The following is a 20,669-nucleotide window of genomic DNA, read 5'->3' as shown; positions in this document are numbered from 1 at the left end:
CAGTCATGAAATAAAAAGTTCAAATGAGCTAAAATAGGCATATAAATGGATCTTTCATCATTCATCTACTGCTAATTATAATTTATTGCTGGCTTATGACAAAATTAATTACAATGATTAGTAAGAAAACAAAGGTATCATTTAAAAAATTAGCTGCCAGTGGAAAGAAAAAGAAAAAGAAAAAAAGACAAAGAATAAAATGGAGCCAGGAAAGAGGCTGATAAGAAACACATATTCTGGAATTCTGAAACATGGGGCAGGTGGGCCATGTACTTAAGTTTTTTAATAGCCAAAACAATAAACAAATTTGGCTAACACAGTGGTGCATAAGATGGAAAAAGTACAAATAAACTCAAGATGCCATCTAAATATTTAATTTTTTTGGTTAAGCTATAAAATTCCAAGATTGGGAATAAAATTATCTTCAGAACTCTCCTGTAGAAAATATTGTGCGACGGGATGAATATTTTCAGCTGTCTTCTTTTAATGGACATCGCAGTCTCTCTTTCTTAGTGTCACATCCAGGCACGGCTTGCAGGTGAAGGAACTTTTGAGGCCGGTAGATCCAGGTAGAGGTTAAAGGGCCCTTGGGTGGCTGGAGGTAGATTTTATCTGTGCACTCGGTGGGGGACTGGAATATATGTGAAGAAATGGATGAGGGGCATACTTTGCTGCTGTTGTTTTCTCCCTCAGTCAAGCTTAAAAATATTGTTTATGGATAATTGACATACAGTGTTGTAAAGTTTCAGATGCATAACACAGTTGGCTAAGTGGCCGACTCTTGATTTCGGCTCAGGCCATGATCTCAGGATCCTGGAATTGAGCGCCACATGGGGCTCCACGCTCAGCAGGGGTCTGCTTGAGGTTCTCTCTCTCTCCCCCTCCCCTCACTGTCGATCCCTCTCCCTCTGTAAAATAAATAAATAAAATTGTATACACTGTTCACCACAATAAATATAGGTACCATCTGTCACTGTACAATGTTATCAGTATTATTGACTCTAATTTCCTGTCCTGGACTTTTCGTCTTCCTGACTTCCCTGTTTTGTAACTGGAGGTTAGTACCTCTTGAATCCTCTTCACCTATTTCTCCTATATCCCTTCTGGCAACTACCAGTTCTCTGTATTTATAAGTCTGTATCTCTTGTTTATTTATTCCTTCCTTCCCTCCTTCCTCTCTCTCTCTCTCTTTCTTTCTTAAGATTTTATTTATTTATTTGAGAGAACGAAAGTGAGAGAGATCACAGAGGGAAAAGGAGAGGCAGACTCATCACTGAACAGGGAGCCTGATGCGGGGCCCTCTCCCGGGACCCTTAGGTCATAACCTGAGTGGAAACTGAACCGTATGAGCTAGCCAGGCGCCCCTCTCTTGTTTGTTTTCTTGTTTGTTTTTCTTTTTAGATCCCATGTATAAGTGAAATCGTATAGTATTTGTTTTTCTCTGATGTATTTCACTTAGCGTAATAAGTCCGTCTGTGTTACAAGTGACAAGATCCCATTCTTTTTCATGGCCGAGTAATAATCCAGTGTGTCTGTATGTGTGTGGCTGTGTGTGTGTGGGGGGGGGGGCACGTGCCCCACGCCTTCTTCATCTGTTCATCTGTTGATGGACTCTTCAGCTGTGTCTATATCTTGCCACTTGTAAATAATGTTGCAATGAACATAGGAACAGAGGACCTGAATAGACATTTTTCCAAAGAGACATAACAGATGGCCAGCAGAAAGAAATGATTCTCAACATCATTAATCATCCGGGAAATGCAAGTCCAGACTACAGTGAAATAACACCCCACACTGGTCCTAATGGCTAACAGCAAAAAGACAAGAAATAACAAATGTTGGAGAGGATGTGGAGAAAATGTTACCCTGTACACTGTGGTGGGAACGCAAGTTGATGCAACTACTGTCGAAAACCATGTGGAGCTTCCTCAAGAGATAAAAAATAGTATTACCATGCGATCCAGTATTCTGCTGTGGGTATTAACTCAAGGAAAACTCAAACACTAATTTGAAAACATATGTTCACCCTCGGTCAAACTTCTGATATTTGATGGGGGGTTGTACTTCCTGGAATATCTATATTTTACCACTCAAATACGGATTTATTAGCCTGGTGGACACTTGAGCGTGGGCAGTGCTGAGGGTTTCTGAGGAAGTGAGGAACCCCGAAGTAAGATTTATTCTCACATGTGTGGACATCCCATTGATGAGTTCTAGGAATACTGACGGGTGGGGCAATACTTCCTCTCCGAGAATAGTTTAGATTGTACTTTAACACACAGATTAATGGGCAATGAAATTTTCTTGCATAACGCACTATCAGAAAAATATTAACCTCACATTTTAAGGTGATAACTAAATCCTCACTTTGACTTGAAAAATCTCAATGAAGCATTCTTAGACTGTGTAACTGACCATTATATTTTACAGTGGGTTCTCTAAAACAAACTATGGGTTATAGCTCTGAGTTATTTTGGGGTTATTATTAAATATCTGCCAAACGTAACTGTCCTTTTTTTTTTTTTTTTGAGATATTGGGCTTATGGCCTATTTATGTCACTTTTAGTGTGTGATTTTAAATCTTCTGATCTGCCCATGGTGGAAAGCTTATATTTGTTTTCTTTAACAGGAAGAAATGATCCAGTTCAACAAAAGTCAAACAGATTTCAGGAATTTAAAGGAGTGGGAGTAGTGTCATGGGAACATAATCCTGTTTTAACCCAGATATAAAATTATGATTTGATTTGTCAAAAAAAATTTTTTTTATTGCTCTTGACCTTTGTAGTTCCTTAATACTCATGGTGTGTCTGCTGTGTGTACAGAACAATATTCTGGGGGGAAGGGGGGTTACAGGATATGGTAGTTGGAGTGAGGGGCTTATAAGCCTATTTGGTAAAATAACAAATATATTTCTGAAACGTTAGAAAAAAATAACAACAGAAAAAAAGACATTCGTGGATGGTTGAGGAAAGACCACAGAGCAATCATTAATTAAATTAAAAATTTAGGAACAATCAGTGCAAATGCCAAGACAACTCTGGAGACCAGAGTTTGCTGAATGGGCTTCCCGTCATAAAGCAAAGATGTAGTGCGAGTTCTGTATCTTGATATGTACATATGATGACAATTTTGAATTCCTCTTGAAAGAATTTTTTAAATACAAGAAATGTCCTAATCAAACATAGACTTTAAAAAGTCAAAACAAGTAGTACTCATGATGTGTTATTTTTGAATAACAGCATGTCATTTTCATAGCTCTTTCCACATAGTATTTGCTCCGGCTTCATGCCAACCCTATAAAAAAGACTGAGGTAGGCATTTTTCCTGATTTACTGCTGAGAACATCAAGACCTCATAAAGCTAAGAGATTTGTCTATGGTGCCGCACTGATAATATCTTAGGCGCTTCATCAACTCCCTATTTTTCTTTATATTGCATAATTGCTGATAGGGTAGGTAGAACCGGTGACTTAATGGCTTTCTTTTCCATCTGATAGCCTCAAAATACCTTTTCAGTACCCTGTTGAGTAAATGAAGGAAAATGAGATTACCAGCTACTGCCCGGCTCATATTGACAAGCCCTCGTTTTATTTCTTTTGTGTCTGGTAATTCTGTTAATCCAGTAGACAAGTAGGGTTATCATCACGAGTAGTCATTGTCACATCGAGTAGTCATTGTCATATCGTCAAGTGCTAGGGGAGATTCATAGGACCTGTGTACATACTTCATGTGGTAAAGGAGTTCTCGGTCCATCTGGGGAAAGATCAGATGCACTCAGGAAAATGGGAAGCCACTAACCTGGGTGGCATATCATTGCTCCTCAAAATGAGGGGTGGCAGGTTCTGTATCAGTGTTCTGAGGCAGGAGCGGCCCAGGTGAGGCGGGACTTCAGCTAGTCTTTCCCTGAGGGGTTCGATTCCATGAGGTGGCAGAACTGGGGAGGCATTGAGTGGAGTGAAGCTTGACTGAGGGAACATGGAGAAATGAATTTGGGAGAGGGGAGAAAGTCATATAGAAAAATGTAAACGATAGGTTGAAGAGTTGGCATCTGTAGGTATTAAAAAGCCTTGAAAGAAATTTGTGTTTTGCTTAATTTCTCCATGCTTTGAAGGAGCAATTTTGAGATGACCATTGCGGCATTGTGACGTGCTATGGTCCTGGGGTCTGGCTAAAAGAACTAGAGGACTGACCAGAATTTATTGTTGTTATTTTTTATTTGAGGTTTATAAAGTGCTTTTAGCATACTTTGTATTTTGGCGGATTGTGAAATCCGAAATGAAACTGTTTATCCCCTTGACTGTTGAGGCCTTTTGTTATGTGGCGCCAAATTTGAGGCTGAGGGTCTGTTGCTAGGATGGCGGAGCTCCCTAGGCAAGAGTTCCTTTGTCAGCCAGGGCGTAGCTTGCCTCCCGGGGAGGCGTTTGACTCCACTTTCCGTGAAACGTTCGTGTGTTGCAGACACGAAAGAGGCAGGAATCTGTGCCTGGTGGTTGGCAACAGGAAAGGAGACATTCTTCTGACGCGGTGGCTGGATGGTGTCCTGTCAGGGCATCCAGCCTTGACACCGTCCCTCACCCGAGTCTTATTCTGTTCCTGTGGGGATGAGGATATCCTCTGGCATTTTTGCCAATCCTCATAAACTGAATTACTGTAGTTTCACTAGGGAGAGCTTATTTCTCACATCACTTTAATTAAACTACTAATTTCAGCAGTGAGAAGCTATTTCTGACATTCACTATGCTACATAGCAAAGCCTTTGGCATTGATCAAGGTATGAATAGTTGAAGGAGGTATGGATAGCTGAAATGCTTGCCCAGCTCTGCAGTGTGACCCTTTCTTATTTATTTATTTATTTGTTTGTTTTAATTTATTTATTTGACAGACAGAGATCACAAGTAGGCAGAGAGAGAGGAGGAAGCGGGCTCCCTGCTGAGCAGAGAGCCCGATGTGGGGCTCGATCCCAGGACCCTGAGATCATGACCCGAGGCAGAGGTTTAACCCACTGAGCCACCCAGGCGCCCCGACCCTTTCTTATTGATAGAAACCAATCCCCGGAGTCTGAATTGTCAAACAGGACCAACGTCCCTAACGGCAAAGCTTAAGTCTACAGACGTGTTGTATCTTACTATCTACGCTGAGTGATAGTTTGTGAATTTTGTAGACTAATTTATTAAACACATGATGGAAATAGCAATGCTTGTCCTTGATTAACCCTGTTTAATCTATAGCCTCAACATGGTGATTATGATGTACATATAGATATTTTGTTTTGTTTTGTTTTTGATTTGTTCTCAACCTCTACCATACTGTTGTTTTCTTTGCTTTACTTTATGTTGATCAAAAGCTGTGGGGAAATATTCTAAGTAAAGAAAGTGTCCCAGAGAGACTGGGGGCTTGCACATACTGAGTGCATACATCCTAAAATGGTTCAACGTGTTATTCCGAAATCCTAAGGAGCAGTTTTCCAAGGTGTTCATAAGCCTCAGAGTGGCCTCCTTTGTGAGATTCCCACTTTCCTCCCTGACACTAGGTGTAATTTTGAGCCGCCTTCTCATTCCGTCCAGATTCTGTCGGTCTGCGGCTGGGAAGCACTTTCTTTGCCAGACGATCCCTGTCCAATTCTTTTATTCTTGGCAGGTTCATTTGCTTTTTCATGGTTTCAATCCTAACCAGTCCCCAGCCTGGACCCGAGATAAGTTGGTTTCCTAGGCTTTTTGTTGTTGAGGGCAAGGAAGCTGTTGTTGTCCCCTGGTGCTCAAGTACGGCCTGTCCTTTGACTTTGCTACAAGTGTTTACACCAACTTTAAAGGGACATGATATTCAAATGTCTTAAACACACAAGTTCAGGGAGGGTTCCGATCGGACGTCTGGACTTTCTGATCTTATGATTTCTGCAGCCTCGCATGGCATCTCTACCTCTGAAGAAGGACTTAGATTTTGCTATGGAAAAGAAGTTGAGGGGCACCTGGGTGGCCCAGTCGTTAAGGGTCTGCCTTCGGCTCAGGTCATGATCCCCGGGTTCTGGGATCGAGCCCCACAGCGGGATCCCTGCTCTGCAGGAAGCCTGCTTCTCCCTCTCCGACTCCCCCTGCTTGTGTTCCCTCTCGCGCTGTGTCTCTCTCTGTCAAATAAAAAAATGAAATCTTTAAGAAAAAAAAAAAAGTTGAGACAAGTATAGTCATGAAAGTGAAATGACTCTGTGAAAGAATGTTTGAGTCTACATCAGGTAGTATGCAGTGCTGTTTTAATGTTTTATATATGTGTATATGCAACACTCCCACATATGTGTGTATACATGTATGATAGACATGTGTGTGCATATATGTGATAGAAATGACGTTGTAGTGCAGTGATCCAAAAACTTTGTTTTTTTAGTAACTGAATTAAAATAGCTCTACATTTATTTATTTATTTATTTATTTATTTATTACTACAGCAAGATCAACTTTACACCTGGGCTGCGGTCAGCCAGCCCACTCACTCACTGGACTACACGGAAGGACAGTTTCCCAGGCGAGCCCCATCGAAGCCTCCTGATGAAGAACACGGGCCGAAGGATGCTGAAACAGGTGCGACCCCGGGGGCAGTTTCTCGGGTTACGATCTGCAGCTGTCCCACGTACAACCGCTGGAGTCGTTACATTGAAAATTGTTACGCTCCACCTTCAAGGCTGCTGAGTCAGAATTTTAGGGAAGGGAACACTGGGATTACCCAGTTATTATTGTGTAGAGGCAGATTTGTGAACTACCACTTCAGGTGGTGAGCTCTACCCACTGCCTGAGATGACAGGAGTCACGCACCCTGTGTGGACTGAGAACGACAAAAGGAAATTTCTGTCTGTTGCTTTCAAAGGTGGTGTCCACCTTACTTCTCCACTCTGACTCTCTTCCCTTACTGCTTTCCTTTTTTTTTTTTTTTTAAAGATTTTATTTATTTATTTGACAGAGAGAGATCACAAGTAGGCAGAGAGGCAGAGAGAGAGAGAGAGAGGGGGGAAGCAGGCTCCCTGCTGAGCAGAGAGCCTGATGCGGGGCTCGATCCCAGGACCCTAAGATCATGACCCGAGCCAAAGGCAGAGGCTCAACCCACTGAGCCACCCAGGCGCCCTTCCTTGTGCTTTCCTTGATCCTCTTCTTTACCTTCAGAGATAATGGGGACACAGAGATAAAAGTTTCATTGAACAAAATTTTAAGTAATTTTTCCAAACCTGTACAGTGTTCAGATGTAGTTAGTCTTTTTAAAAATTTTTCTTTTTGGTTGTTTTTCTCTTTGCATCTTTTGTTGTCTTCAAGTATTTTGCGTTATCGGCTTGGAAGATAGCGTGAGATTAATATCAGCTTTATATGAAGACTGAACGTGGGAAAACGCTTTGTGTTTGTCTAAGGAATTAAGAATCTTATTTGTGTAATCATGTTTTGTGAAATTTGGTTGTTTAATATTTTTTTTCTTAAAGATTTTTTTTATTTTATTTATTTTTATTTATTTATTTGACAGACAGATCACAAGTAGGCAGAGAGGCAGTCAGAGAGAGAGAGAGGAGGAAGCAGGCTCCCCGCTGAGCAGAGAGCCCGATGTGGGGCTCGATACCAGGACCCCGGGATCATGACCTGAGCTGAAGGCAGAGGCTTTAACCCACTGAGCCACCCAGGCACCCCTAATTTCTTTTTTAAAAAAGTTTTTCTGTTGGGTATAATAAACTCTTGACTTCTCAGTGGACCGACTAGAAGTGGAGAGTGCATTGAAGAGCATTATTGCTGTTCAGAAGTGTACCCCTCACCAAGTTTTCCTCAATAGTAGCACGAGTGTTAGAGTTACTAATTTTTATTTTTTGGGGCGCCTCGGTGGCTCAGTCGGTTAAGCGTCTGACTCTTGGTTTCGGCTCAGGTCCTGATCTCAGGGTCATGAGATCGAGCCCCGAGTTGGGCTCCACACTCAGCAGGGAGTCTGAGGTCCTTTCTCTCCCTTTCCCTCTGATCCTGCCCCCACTGTCTCTCTCTCTCTCAAATAAATTAATACATCTAAAAACGTTAAAAAAATTTTTTTTCCTCATGGGTTTGTAGAGAGAAAGTCATTAATCTGGATTTGTAATAAAAGAGTATAAGATAAGAGCATGGAGCTTTGTAAGGTCGGGTAAATTTCTTAATCCCTATACTCAGTTTCCTAACCTGTAGAATGTCGATAAGAATAGCATCTACCACATAGGGCTGTTTTGAAAATTATCTAAGTTAATGCATGTTAAAGCATACAGTTAGCAATCAGAATGCAATGTCAGGCTTAGTATAATTGTTTGCTATTGTTATCATTATTATTATTATTTGACATCTTTATTACTTCCTCATGAGTTCCCTTTAAAAGCAGCAGTGACCCGCAGTGTTAAGGATTTTATTCTAGGCCCATTTCCAAAGTGAATGTAGCATTCATAATCCCGTTTTTTTATTCCACTGTCTGAAGGGATGCTTATACCTTTCTTCTTTCTACGGAAGCCCAGAATGGGGGGTTCACACCCAACCGCATGTGTCCCCTTTTTAATGTGTGATGCTTTTGAAACACTGCTGAGTGTTCACTAGGTGGACTCTACTCCCTGAAATGAACAACAGATGAGAAAGAAGAGTAGGAAACTTTGTCCCACGTAGGGCTCAGAATTTCTTGGAACACAGTACAGTTGATCAAGGGCCAAGGTGTAGAGTTCCTTAACGCATATATCATCAGGGATGAAGGGGTTCTAACATGATAATACCTGAAAATAATCAGTTTTGAAAAGAAAAACACACAACTAAAAGCATTGCTTCTGTTAAGTGCACTATGGTATTCGTGTTAAACACGTTAACTTCTTGGTAGGAAACAGCCAGGTGTAGATAGAAAAGAATCGATCAGTTGCGCTGAGCACTCTCTTAACAGCACTCTCTTAACAGTGTTTTACATCACGACTAGTGTCATATTTTCATTTTTTTTCTTCCCTAGTATGCCTTTCCCCACTTTTTCGAAATATTAACATTTTCCTCTAAAATTTTAAGGCTCTTTAAAAAAGTTTCAAAGTATATTATTGATTTTGTATACTGGAGGAGGACTGGATGGAAAGCTAGTGATAATTTAAATTTTAGTTTGGTAAAAGATAACAGTTGGAATTGATACCAGGAACTTTTTAACTTCGTTTTCTCACTGTTATTTGGTGTAGCTTGCAAAATGCTAGATCAAGTAATTTTTAAAATAGTAACTTGTATCCTTTTATAATATGCATTCTTGAAGGGGATGATGGAGGTAAGTAGAAGGTAATTTTGTGTAGTGACTTGTTTTTCTCCAGTTGATCTGTTAAAAACCTGAATGGCTATATAGCATTCTTTTGTCCAAATGATCTAATGGCACTTTCTTTTTTTTTAATTTTTTAATTTAAAAAAATTATAAATTTAATTTTTTCAGTGTTCCCAGATTCACTGTTTATGCACCACACCCAGTGCTCCAGGCAGTGTGTCTAATGGCACTTTCTAAACTTTTTCTGCTGTGACTCCATGGGCCATTCTCATTCTGCGGGCAATACCACTCTCTCTCTTCTACTCAGTCAGTTGTAAGTGAGAGGGTCAGTAATACAGCAAAAACCTTATACAGAATCTACTGCTTTAACATATATATATTTGGTGAAACGTTGACAACAGAATTATTAATAATGAACTATTTGCAGTACACTTAATGACTTTGGCCATACATTGCTGTGGAGTGACGTCATGGTTAAAACCAGTATTTGCAACATGTGGCCCCTTTCAAATTTAGTTTAAAATAAAAGGGTTCAATGACGTTTCTTTTTGAAGAAGAAGGATTTTCAGTCACATCTTAGAAAACTGAAAACTTGTTTCTGTCTTGTAGCTCATTTTCATTATTGATTCCGAATTCACATGTCTGGCTAATGCAGATTTCTCATGCATCTGACTTACATATTTTTGTAATTCCTTCTCTGAGAGAGGCTTTTCTCCACCTTTCATATAACGGTGAAAGAACCAGCCCTCCTCTATAGGGATTTGAAGTGCAGAGGTCAAGGTGAAGCCTTGGTGCCTCTCCTCGCCAGTGAGCTGGAGAAGGGCTGCAGACTCTTGGGAATCTTTTGCAGTCAGCATTGTCTCCACAGAAAAGCCCGAGGTGTGAGCATTGACCTTTTGAAGCTACAGAATGCCTCCTGGAAGGATAAAGCTAGTTGGAAAGGAAATCAGGAAGGGACGTTCTGCAAGAGTTGGTGGTAGAAACATGGATAAGAAAAAAAAACCCTTTCCATTTATCTAGTTTCCTCTTTATCTTCTCTCTCTTTGTTTTTCTTTACTTATATGATGCAGCACCCTCTGTGTTTCTTTTTTTTCGAGTCCCATGGCATTTTATTCTTATCTGTATCATTCATATTACTTATGCATGATAATTTTTGTGTTTGTACATATCTGTCTTCCTTGGAGACTCCCCACATTTCAAGACCTCTGGGCACATAGTATAAGTTTAAATATTTAAGCCAGTAAATTAAGATCTTTTGTTGATAAAGATCTGAATGAATATCTACTTAGCACATTCATGGAAGCATTTGAGGGAGAGTTTTGTGTGTGTGATGAAACAGCCCATGGACCATTTTCCGGGCTCAATACCAAGTTTCAAAAGTTATTCACTGATTCACAGAAATCAAAGATAATTAACTTCAGTTTTCAAATTTATGAAGACTAGGGGCAGGATGTCTAGATGTGTATAGGGAATCGATCATTCTTATTGTGTGTTAGAAACATCAAGCCCCTTTTCTTTCTCTGAAAATGTAAATGGCCAAGAGGAGTGCCTTTAGGAAGGCAATCTGGGGACAGAAAGTCCAGAAGGAAACTATGTGGAAGGAGAGTTGATAGAAACGTGGCAGAGACTTTTTATATAGAAATGCTAAAAGTCGTGCTTACAAGCTGGCTGAAAGCAGTGTCACCCATCTTGGCTCCAGAAAAGATTTGAGCAGCATATAAATATCTAAGCTATACAAAAGAATTACAATGGAAATTAAATCAAAGGAATTTAGGTTGGAGCAATAAAATGAAGCCAGGGTCAGGTGGCGCAGGAATGTATCGCAGAAGTGCTTGGAATTTGCAAAGGTAGGTGGAGATTTTTCCTCAGGTTTAAAGCAAAGTGGGAGGTGGGGACAATTCTATAGTCATCCCCTGTGTGCATGAGGTTAAAAGCAACGGCGTCTCAGAGACGCACTTTTCTGGCCTTCTATATAAAAGATAAGTGTTTCTGATGGTTCCTCATAAGATCCCGTGTGATACAATGCAAACAGCATCATCAGCTCATTTCCAGGTGTAGTAGTCTGGATGCTTTAACACGTATTCAGTTGGGAGAATGAAGAAATTCTGTAAGGAACCCAGGAAGAGTTAGATAGTGTTCTGTTTCTCCGTTTCCCACTTGATCAAGGGATGAAATGTGCTGGAAGAGACTGAAAGATGGACCGTGTCTCCTTCTCCTATAGATAATTCTTCCTCCTCCTCCTCCTCCTCCTTCTCTTCCTCCTCCTCCTTTTTTTTTTTTTTTTGTAATTTTGGCTTGCATTTCTCTCTTATACATGCAAGTTCAGTCTTGTGTGTCAGTATCCTTTGTTGACCATGAGGGGCATATCCATACTGTGAGATAATCAAATAAGCAGACCATAGGGTTGGGCCCTTTTAGGAAAATCACATGTTTAACTCCATCCTCATTTATGGAGGGACGTGGCTTACCAGAATTAAAAACATCCATTTATTAGGCAGCTAACCATAAGTCGTACTATTTAAACAAAGTTGAATAAGTTCTTTCTCAATTAAATTGACTAGACTTGAATCAAATTGATGTATATACCATTAAAGAAACTTTTACAATTATTTTCTGTAAGTGCCTTTTTACTTAGTGTCAAACTGTCTCGAGACTGCTTAATTCATTTTTAGAAGGCATACTTTAAATGCTTTAAAAGGGTGATTTAATTTATTTTCCATTCATAGCAGAGAGGCATATCTTATTTCTCTCTGTAAATGTAAAACTCTCTGATATGTTTTGTTTTACAAGTCATAGACTTATTTTGTGATGATAAAGAGATCACTTCTGAAACATATTTGGAACTGTGGGGAGCCCAGAATTTTAGATTATCGCTTATTTAGAACACTTAAAGTTTTGCCAGAAATGTTCTTTCTCCTACTTTGCTTCACAGTGATGTTGTTGTTGTGTTTTGTTTTTTTTTTTTAAACAGTGTAGTTTCTGAATTCTTAAAAAGGGTGAGAGAAGGAGTTGGCAGTTTTAAATGTACCTTTGAGAGGACTCTCACTGGGTTACTCTTTAAAAACAACCATCCTGGTTGGTGAATACATAATGGGAACTGTCAGTTCCAGAGCTGAGTGGAAGGCAATTCCCGGAAAGCCCGGATGCTGGAAGAGGAGGGCGCTGGCGACACGTGTCATGGGCGTTTGTCCCTGAGGTGATCATTCTAAGAATGTTAGAACTAAGTGGATTTCTCAGATTCACTTGCCCCGGGACCGTAGTCTTGAGCAGACACTCAGAAACCAGCTTACTTATCATTTGCTGCAAACATGTCCTTTTCTCTCTACTCCCACGACTCTGTCCTATCTCATGCTTCTCTTTATTCTCTCCTTCCTGTGCCTTCGTTTTTTCTTTCCGACTTGCCTTCTCCTTAACTTTTTTTTTTTTTTTCTCTTCGTTCTCTTCATTTTACCTTTGTTTTGCGGTCCAGTTATGCTGTACTTTTTCATCGTCAAATCTTGGCACTCTAGAACTCGTGTGCTTCAGTTTATGATTTGGAAGAGAGCATTTTGCCGTAAATTTCTCTTAGATGTTGTGAGACGCTGATTCGAGAAACGAGTGTAGTGGGAGATGCGGTTGGGGGCGTGAATGCAACTCGGTGGCGGTGGAATTCCACGGAGGGAAAGGAGAAGTTTGGGAGAAGGAGGATTCAGAAGAGTGACTGAGGGTCTGCCTAGTTCATTGTGGTGGTAAACTGGATGCAGTCTGCCGGCAGACCCCAGAGGTTTGGCTTTTTTGGACAGGTCACCAGGCCTAGGGCTATATGGGAAACACTAGGAAACGCTCTGCGTATTTCCAATGCAGAGAACTCCCTTTGGGTTCTCCCTGCACTACCCAAATAGAAGAGGGAGGAGAGTGTTCCCGTCAAAACAAAGCTGCGGGACCTTATCTAGAATCTGTTGTGTTTGGGGATGCGGAGGTAACTAAGAAAAAAAGAGGTGTTCCAGAGTTTGGATTTGCTAATGTTAACTGCTGGTTGGCTTTGATGTTGGGATACTTATTCAAAATCAGCTAACTCTCGCGGTCAGGTCAGTGTAGAGATTTGTTGGTATAAGAAAGAAGAATCCTTTTTCCATTACCTCGGCAAAGTCAGATACTTGTCCGGGGAACTGCTTGTGTTCTAAGGCCACTAGTTTTAACATTCTGTTGCCACAGTGACATCTGTTGATAAGTGACTACTTTATGCTCTTCTCAAAGATTTTTGTTTTGAAAGATAGACCCTAAGCCGAGGTGCAGGAGGTAGTTAAGGCAGAGTGACAGCTGCGTTGCCCCTTACAAAATCTTACTCCCCTTCTCCCTTCCCAGGATACCCCCTTTCGTGGTTTCATTATTCTTTCGGTCACTCTTTCCATTCCTTCCTAAAATGACTCAGCGGATATTTTAAGCACCTTTGTGTGCCCGGCACTCTTCTAGATGTTGGGGATATAATGGGAAAAAAGGACAAAAACCCCTGTCTTATGTTCTAGTAGCGAAAGATAACAATTAGGAAAACAAGCGAATTCTGTAGTATATTCTGGGATGTTCCATGTTAGGGAGAAAGTAAGAGACAGGGAATGAGGAGGGCCAGCGGGGGGTGGGATTGCCACTTCCTTAAAGAGTGCCGGGAAGTCTGGAACAAAGCCCTAAGGAAGGGGTCAAGGTTGGGCGGGGCTGGGGCGGGGTGGGGGCAGGCTGGTATCCCACTCAGCCGAGACCCTGTGGAGGGAGCATGGCAGCAGGTTAGAGGGTAGCGAGAAGGCCCGTGTGGCCACAGCACGGTGAGTGGGTAGGGAAAGGCAGAGGGGGTCAGAGAGGTCAGGGACTGTGGACGGATGAAAGGTCAGTGGGCCCGAGCAGACATGGTGCTTTGATCTCAGTGAAATGGAAACTCCCAATGTCATTTAACAACATGTTATAAAATTTAAATGATGGGCACCTTTTCTCTTTCTATAGCCTTGTCACAGGTATCAACTAAAATGCTGCTAAATCAGGAATGTCTAGATGATCCTCCAGAGCGACTGCTGTTTCTGGTCAAGGGTCTGGTCTTCGTGCCGTTGGGGGTGGGGAGCAGTGGCTCCGGCTTCCCCCCAATTGCTTATGTTATGTGGCTCTGGTGTCTCTGCTGTAAGATGTGAACACTGGACACGAGAAATGGTTTTCACACTCTGGTCCACGGAGCGCCAGGGATTTCTGAAGGCCCCTCTGTATTTATATTTTGTTTTCAAGCTTTCACGCAAGCTTCGCTTAGAAGAAATTTGTCCCTGCGCTTAAAAAATAATCCTGGAATTGGTTATCCCTTAGGTTTTCCAGCATGAGTTTGCAGTCTCATAGGCTCTCAAGTGATGAACTGAAATGCCTTCAGAACCACTTATTACTAATGCCTCTTGCTAGAGAAGTTAGAAGGTAATTTGTCAGTAGGTAGGTAAGATGATCGAATTCTATCTTTCAAGATTGGTGAGTTGGCTTCTGTCGCTGTACAGACTTTAGCTAAGTGAATAATACAATAAGTGAACGTTTCAATAGGTACTTCCTGGCACAAAATAAAAGCTGGCAATTGAGAACAATACTTATGGTTGATGTGTCAAGAAGGACATGAGGCTATTCTAATTTTAAAAATAATGACGTGAGTGTTAGTCATTATATGTGATATATATACTGAAAAGTAGTCATGTCCTTGTAATACAGAAGTATAATTGGAAGATAAATTGGATGTTTTGGGTACTTCTGGTTAAAGAAATGTTTTAGTTAGTTTTGTTTTCTGTTGAGGAAATGGGGGACATTTTCTCCTTCAAGATACTGACTGTCTTCTTCTTTTCCAAACCAGAATCTCAGTCTGCTGTTTTGGAAACTCCAAAAAAAAGTTCAGATGCTGTTGAGCGGGTAAGAAGAGCTTATTAGGATGTCGAATCCTACTCTCTTTCTTTCTCACTTTTTCCCTTACTTGTCTTAAAATGGTGACAGACTCGGATATATTTTTTCGTCTGCCAGCTAGCTTAGGCCGCCCTTATTTCCCTAAGCCTTCAGGGGAATCCAGTCGGGTGGAAGGGGATGTTTTCTTCCATTCAGGCTTGCAAAGAAAATCAACCTTGAAGTGGAACTGAGTACAGGCTTTTTAGAAGCTGCGTCGTTCTCTATCTGGCCAAAGGGTTGAGCCTGACGGCAGCTGGCTCCGGCAGGAAACGGTGGGCATTCCAGATACTACGCGGAGATGTGCCTAACTTAGCTAATAGTCACACGGATACAAATTAAAAAAAAAATGCCAGAGCTTTTCTAAAATCAGATCATATTCTTAAGTTGCTTTGGTGGATGAAACATTAGCTAATGTCTGTTTAATTTCCACAGAAACCTTTTTTTGGGTTACTAAAAAAGCCAAATTGTCTGTTTTTTTCTTATGTGAAAATACCATTAAAGAAAAAAAGACTACAAGAAAGGAAAAACTTATATGGAATAGTAAGTGTGGATGGCAGTTGTTCTTCTGGATATAAAACCATTTTTTAAAAAATGTATTTCTACTTTCTCCCAACTAATCTTTCAAAAATAACTTAGTACTAGAAATTATCAGTAAGAAGAGTCTCTCCTCCAGCGTGGTTTAGTCGAAGAGAAGACTCTCGTCAGGTTCTAGGCCCAGCTCTGTTTCTGGATAGTGTGTAACAACATACTAAGCTATCTGGGACATAGTATTTTTCTCTGTAAAATTAAAGAATCTGATCGTTTTTGAGAACGTTTCCAAGTTAAAAAATGGCTTCCCTTTTAAAAAGCAGCAGTCCTGCCTTGTTCGTGAAAAGTTGTGCTCCCCCTGGAGGAGAAGTGAGGATGTAACATTGGTCAAGAGCTTTATTTTTTAAAGCCTAACTCCTACTTTTAAAAAAAACAGCTATAAAGTTATTACGATATTACTGACACCTACACTATGCTTTGCATTGCTATGGCTTATTTATTTTATTACCTAGAGTTTGTGCCTCTTAATCCCCTTCACCTATCTTACCTATCTGAAACTAATAACGTCAACTACACTTCATTAAAAAAATAATAATTGGGGCATCTGGGTGTCTCAGTTGGTTAAGCATCTGACTCTTGATTTCAGCTCAGGTCGTGATCTTGGGGTCCTGAGACTGAGGTGGGGCGTGAAGGCTGCTTAAGACTTTCTCTCCCAAAAGAAAAAAAAAAAAAAAAAGACTCTCTCTCCCTCTGTGCCCTCCCACCTTGTGTGCATTCTCTCTCACTAAATTAAAATAATAATAATAATAATAATAATAATTAAGAAATGTAGCTACATTGGCCATTATTTTAAGATTAAGGACACTCTTAAGGGTAGTGTCATAAAACATGTTCTCCTAGCTTTTTGTCAGACAGGAGACCCACGTGAGGTCAGGGTACTTGGAGATGGTTGGTGTTCTCAGCTGATGGTTATTTAATTAACTGTAATGATGAGCTAGCAGGGATTGAGATGAAGAAAAATAAAAAGAGTAAAGTGAAATAAATTCAGAAATAATTAAGAAAAATATTGCCTTCAAAATATCCTCTCATTTTCACAGCGTTTTTTTTTTTTTTTTTTTTTTTTTGAGGCATGACTAAGTTGTGATCTGAGGTATTAGATTTTTCTAAATTCTTATTTCCAGGGCATATGTAACTGAATTTTTGTTATATATGATAATGCTGAAGAAAGCCTCAACAAAACATAATCTATATTATCAAAAATGATAAACAGGTACAACATTGCTCTGTGTATTAAAATCAAGATATCTATTCATGTGTGTAAAATTATAGTCAATTTTCTATTTCTCACAAACTGTGAACCATGGTACAATATATTATAATCAGAAAACGTGATGCCCTGGGTGATTTACAAACGCTTAATGTTACAGCTTCAGAAACTCAAGGGCGAAATAGATTGATTTAAATTTCACATCTTCTTTCCTTGTTGCCAGTGAACTTTCTAGAAGCTAGAAAACACAATTAATTGGGAGGAAACGATATTGGAAGCAATTGAGGTTAAGTCCTCAACAATGACATCGCTTACTTTCTTTGTTATAAGTTTACTTATGGATTGGTTCTTTTCTTAGATATACATAGATTTCATAAGTGCTTGAAGTAACTGGCCATCAAAGAGATACAGGAAGCTAGAATTAATTGCCAATCTACTGTGTACATAACTCTTTTACTGTATTATCTTATGTAATTCTTATAATAGTCCTTTAAAGTAACTCTTATAATTCATATTTAGAAAAAGATGTTTATAGTAATTCACCTACTTAGAGTCACAAAATTAAGGAAGGGTTAAGAGCCAGGATTTGAACATAGGTCTCTGATTTTATACCTCATGTTCGCTACACTATGATTAAAAAAATTATCCTTTTACATGAGCATTTGCCCAATGGCTATTGCCAAAAGCATTAGATTGGTAGATGAGAAGTTTATTTTAAAAGTTATTCCATTACATTTCAACTATATCTTTTGTAGGGGTCAGATGTCAAGATATGTTTCCGAGGCACATAGAGAGACTCATTAGTTTGCCGATACATTTTTAAGTTTTCGTATAACTTTGGTATGCTCAATTGTGCCAGTTTTGCTAATGTCACTGTCTCACTGCTCTTAAAAAACAAACAAACAAAAAAAGAAAAAAAGGACCCCTACGATTTTATTTTCATGTAAAGCATCTTGCATTTTTCTTCTTAGTCACTAGATGGCAGTTCTGTATCTCTATAAATTACCCCTACTGGAGGCAATGAGAGGTTTTAAGCCCGTTTGTTCTGTAGGAATGATGAACGGAGGAGGGTTTCTGGCCCATCCCAGGCTGCCCGAGTTCTTCTGTGGTTGTAATGCGAGATCTCCAGGACTGCTTAGTCAGAGGCAGGGAACAGGGTTGGGAAGCGCCCTCTAAACTTTTCTTCAGATGTGAGTTCAGGCACCTGTTCTCTCAATCTGAGCACACTGGAATTTATTGAATGAGTTTTGACTTTTACTCTCTCCCCGTACTTAATAATTCTGAGAGCTCCATATCCCTAGAAAAAACACATGACTCATAAAGCCTTTTCTCAACTAAAAGGAGGGGAAGGCTGTGGCATTGCCCGGAGAGAGTCTGATGCTTAAAGCAAACACAGCTGGCATTCAAGCAGAAAGGAAGAACTGTCGCTTTCTCCCGGAGGGTTTTTACTGATGGCCCTGTGGAATTAGAAGGCTTTCAGATAAAACTACCTTATTTAGGACCCCATCTATTGATTATTTGTTTTCAAGTGATACGCTCTGAAAATCTGCTATGTCAAAAGGACTACTAAAAAACCAAAACTGTACTAGGACTTTGAATTCTGCTTTATATTTTTTTGGTATTTGAAATACTAAACTGTAAACCCTTTTATATTCTACAATATATAATTATCTCTAAGAGTGTTTGTTCTTATATTAAAGATTAAGATATGAGAGCAAAACTGGTTACTGCCACATTTTTAACTTTTTGCTTTTGAAATTATCGTTGACCCTTGAACTACATGGGTTTGAACTGTGCAGGTTCCTCTAAATGTGGATTTTGTTCCCATAAATACAGTACTAGAAATATATTTTCTCTTCCTTATGATTTTTCCTAATAATATTTTCTTTTTTTCCAGCTTTGTTTATTCTAAGAATGTAGTACATAATGCATATGATATACAAAATGTGTGCTCATCAGCTGTTTAAGTTATGGCTAAGGCTTCCACTCTATAGGTAGTTAAGTTTAGGGGAGTCAAAAGTAATACACGGATATTTGACTGTGTGCTTCTAACTCCCATGCTGATCAGGGGTTAACTGTACATATACAGTTGTGTTTTGAAACATTTTTCCTAAAACTCCTCGCACCTTTCTAATGCAAATGGACTAGATGAAAGATAAAGAATAAATAAATAAAATTTGCTCTTTAGAAAGTCAAGCTTTGGGTAAGAATTGATAATATCAGGTGGTTGAAAGTTGAGTCTCTATGCACATTATAGTTTTTATTAATTGTGAAGAGCCATGTCTATTACAAAGTATTACTTTATTACAAAGTTTACTACAAAGTATTACTATTACAATAGTTAATTTCTTTTTATTAAAGAAAAGAATAAAAAAAAGAAAATAGTAGCAGTGCTCTTACCCCATATGTTGTATTGTTTATATGCAAATAAATTCTCAAAGGTCAGCAAAATCCTATCTCAGTCCAATTTTAACCTCCTTTGAAATTGGCTTACACACTCTTAGGATCCTGCTCTGATCACCTCCTGCGTCCCCCTTGATGCCTAATTTGATTGCAAACTTATTTAAGGAATTAAATATTCTTTCCCACTGGTTCTCCTTACAGTGTCTGTTACAGTGCTCTTCATGAAATAACCACTCAGTACAATTTATTATTTGTTTCAGAAACATCTTTATTTGGGGACAAATCAAGGAAACAGATGGGAGGTGGCCTAGTTGATGGTGGTTGAGGGATTACTCACATGTGTCTTGGCATCGGAAAGTTTAGAGAATAAAAGAAGTATCGGTCAGATCAAAAGAAAGGTGTGGTGTGATTTAATTCTGAAAGGATAATGATGAAGACTTATAAAAACAAGAAGCCACTTTTTTGTTGGAACATATCATACATAACAAAAGGTTGGAAAAAACTGTTTAATGTGAGTTCCTTCTAAACTAAGGCAAAAAGCAATATGAGTTTCCATGGTTATTAAAAACCTACGAAATGATGATTTACAAGACAAGTAAACAACTAAAATATTAAACCTGGGTAAGAAAAATAGGGGTTAAATGAGAGCAGGAGAGAGATGGCTGAGGGGAGAAAACCTGAGTCAGTCTGGTCATCCTTGAAGTTTGCCTCAGACTGGTCGTTCTTAGATGTTTCACAAACACTTTGACCCAGTGAGTCGGGGGGGGGGGGGTGGGGGGCGGGCAGGGTGAGAGGTGGATGGGAAGGGTAGAGATGCAGTACACTCTGGTGAAGGTGCTGACATTGAAAATGGGTAACATTTGGGCAAGGTATTTACCAGAATATGTTCAGGGGAAAAATTTTTTTCTCTGGAAAATATATTTTCATTTTATGGAAACCCCCAACTAGCTCAGAGAAAAATGTAGACATTTTAACTCTAGAAATAAAGAGAAAAACTGTTCTGTTAATTTTAAGAATGAAAAGAAGTTAGCATCTGGAGAACAGTTAAAATTTGAGATGAAAATGTGAGGAAAGAATTACGCTTTGTTGTCTCTTAGTCGGGCTGGGAGGTGGAATGAAGTTATAGCTTCGCTCTGTTGAGTGTTAAGATGGTGTAAACCTCATTTGTGCCAGACGGCGTTGTTGATGTCCTGTGGAGAATGACAAACAGCTCAAGCAACTAGAATAGCTGAGCCGATAAAAGTTCTTAACGTACAAAGGGGGCTTATCCTTTATTGGACATCTGCTGAAGTGCT

At 39.6% G+C, this 20,669-nt stretch overlaps 1 protein-coding gene across 2 annotated transcripts in view; it reads left to right on the top strand.

Moving 5' to 3' along the window:
* The window catches only part of FMN2 (formin 2), a gene marked incomplete at its 5' end in the record, with an annotated part of 369,568 nt that overhangs the window by 77,311 nt on the left and 271,588 nt on the right, over positions 1 to 20,669 (top strand). For both annotated transcript variants that reach the window (XM_080825184.1, XM_080825183.1), the window contains 2 exons: positions 6,436 to 6,568; positions 15,091 to 15,146. In XM_080825184.1, coding sequence (XP_080681310.1) covers positions 6,436 to 6,568; positions 15,091 to 15,146 — 189 coding nt within the window. The remainder of the gene's footprint in view (positions 1 to 6,435; positions 6,569 to 15,090; positions 15,147 to 20,669) is intronic.

Source organism: Martes martes (genome assembly GCF_963455335.1).
Source record: "Martes martes genome assembly, chromosome: 15".
NCBI classification, from domain to species: Eukaryota; Metazoa; Chordata; class Mammalia; order Carnivora; family Mustelidae; genus Martes; species Martes martes.
The sequence above is the reverse complement of the archived record's forward strand: the minus strand, read 5'-3'. Positions and strand labels throughout refer to the sequence as shown.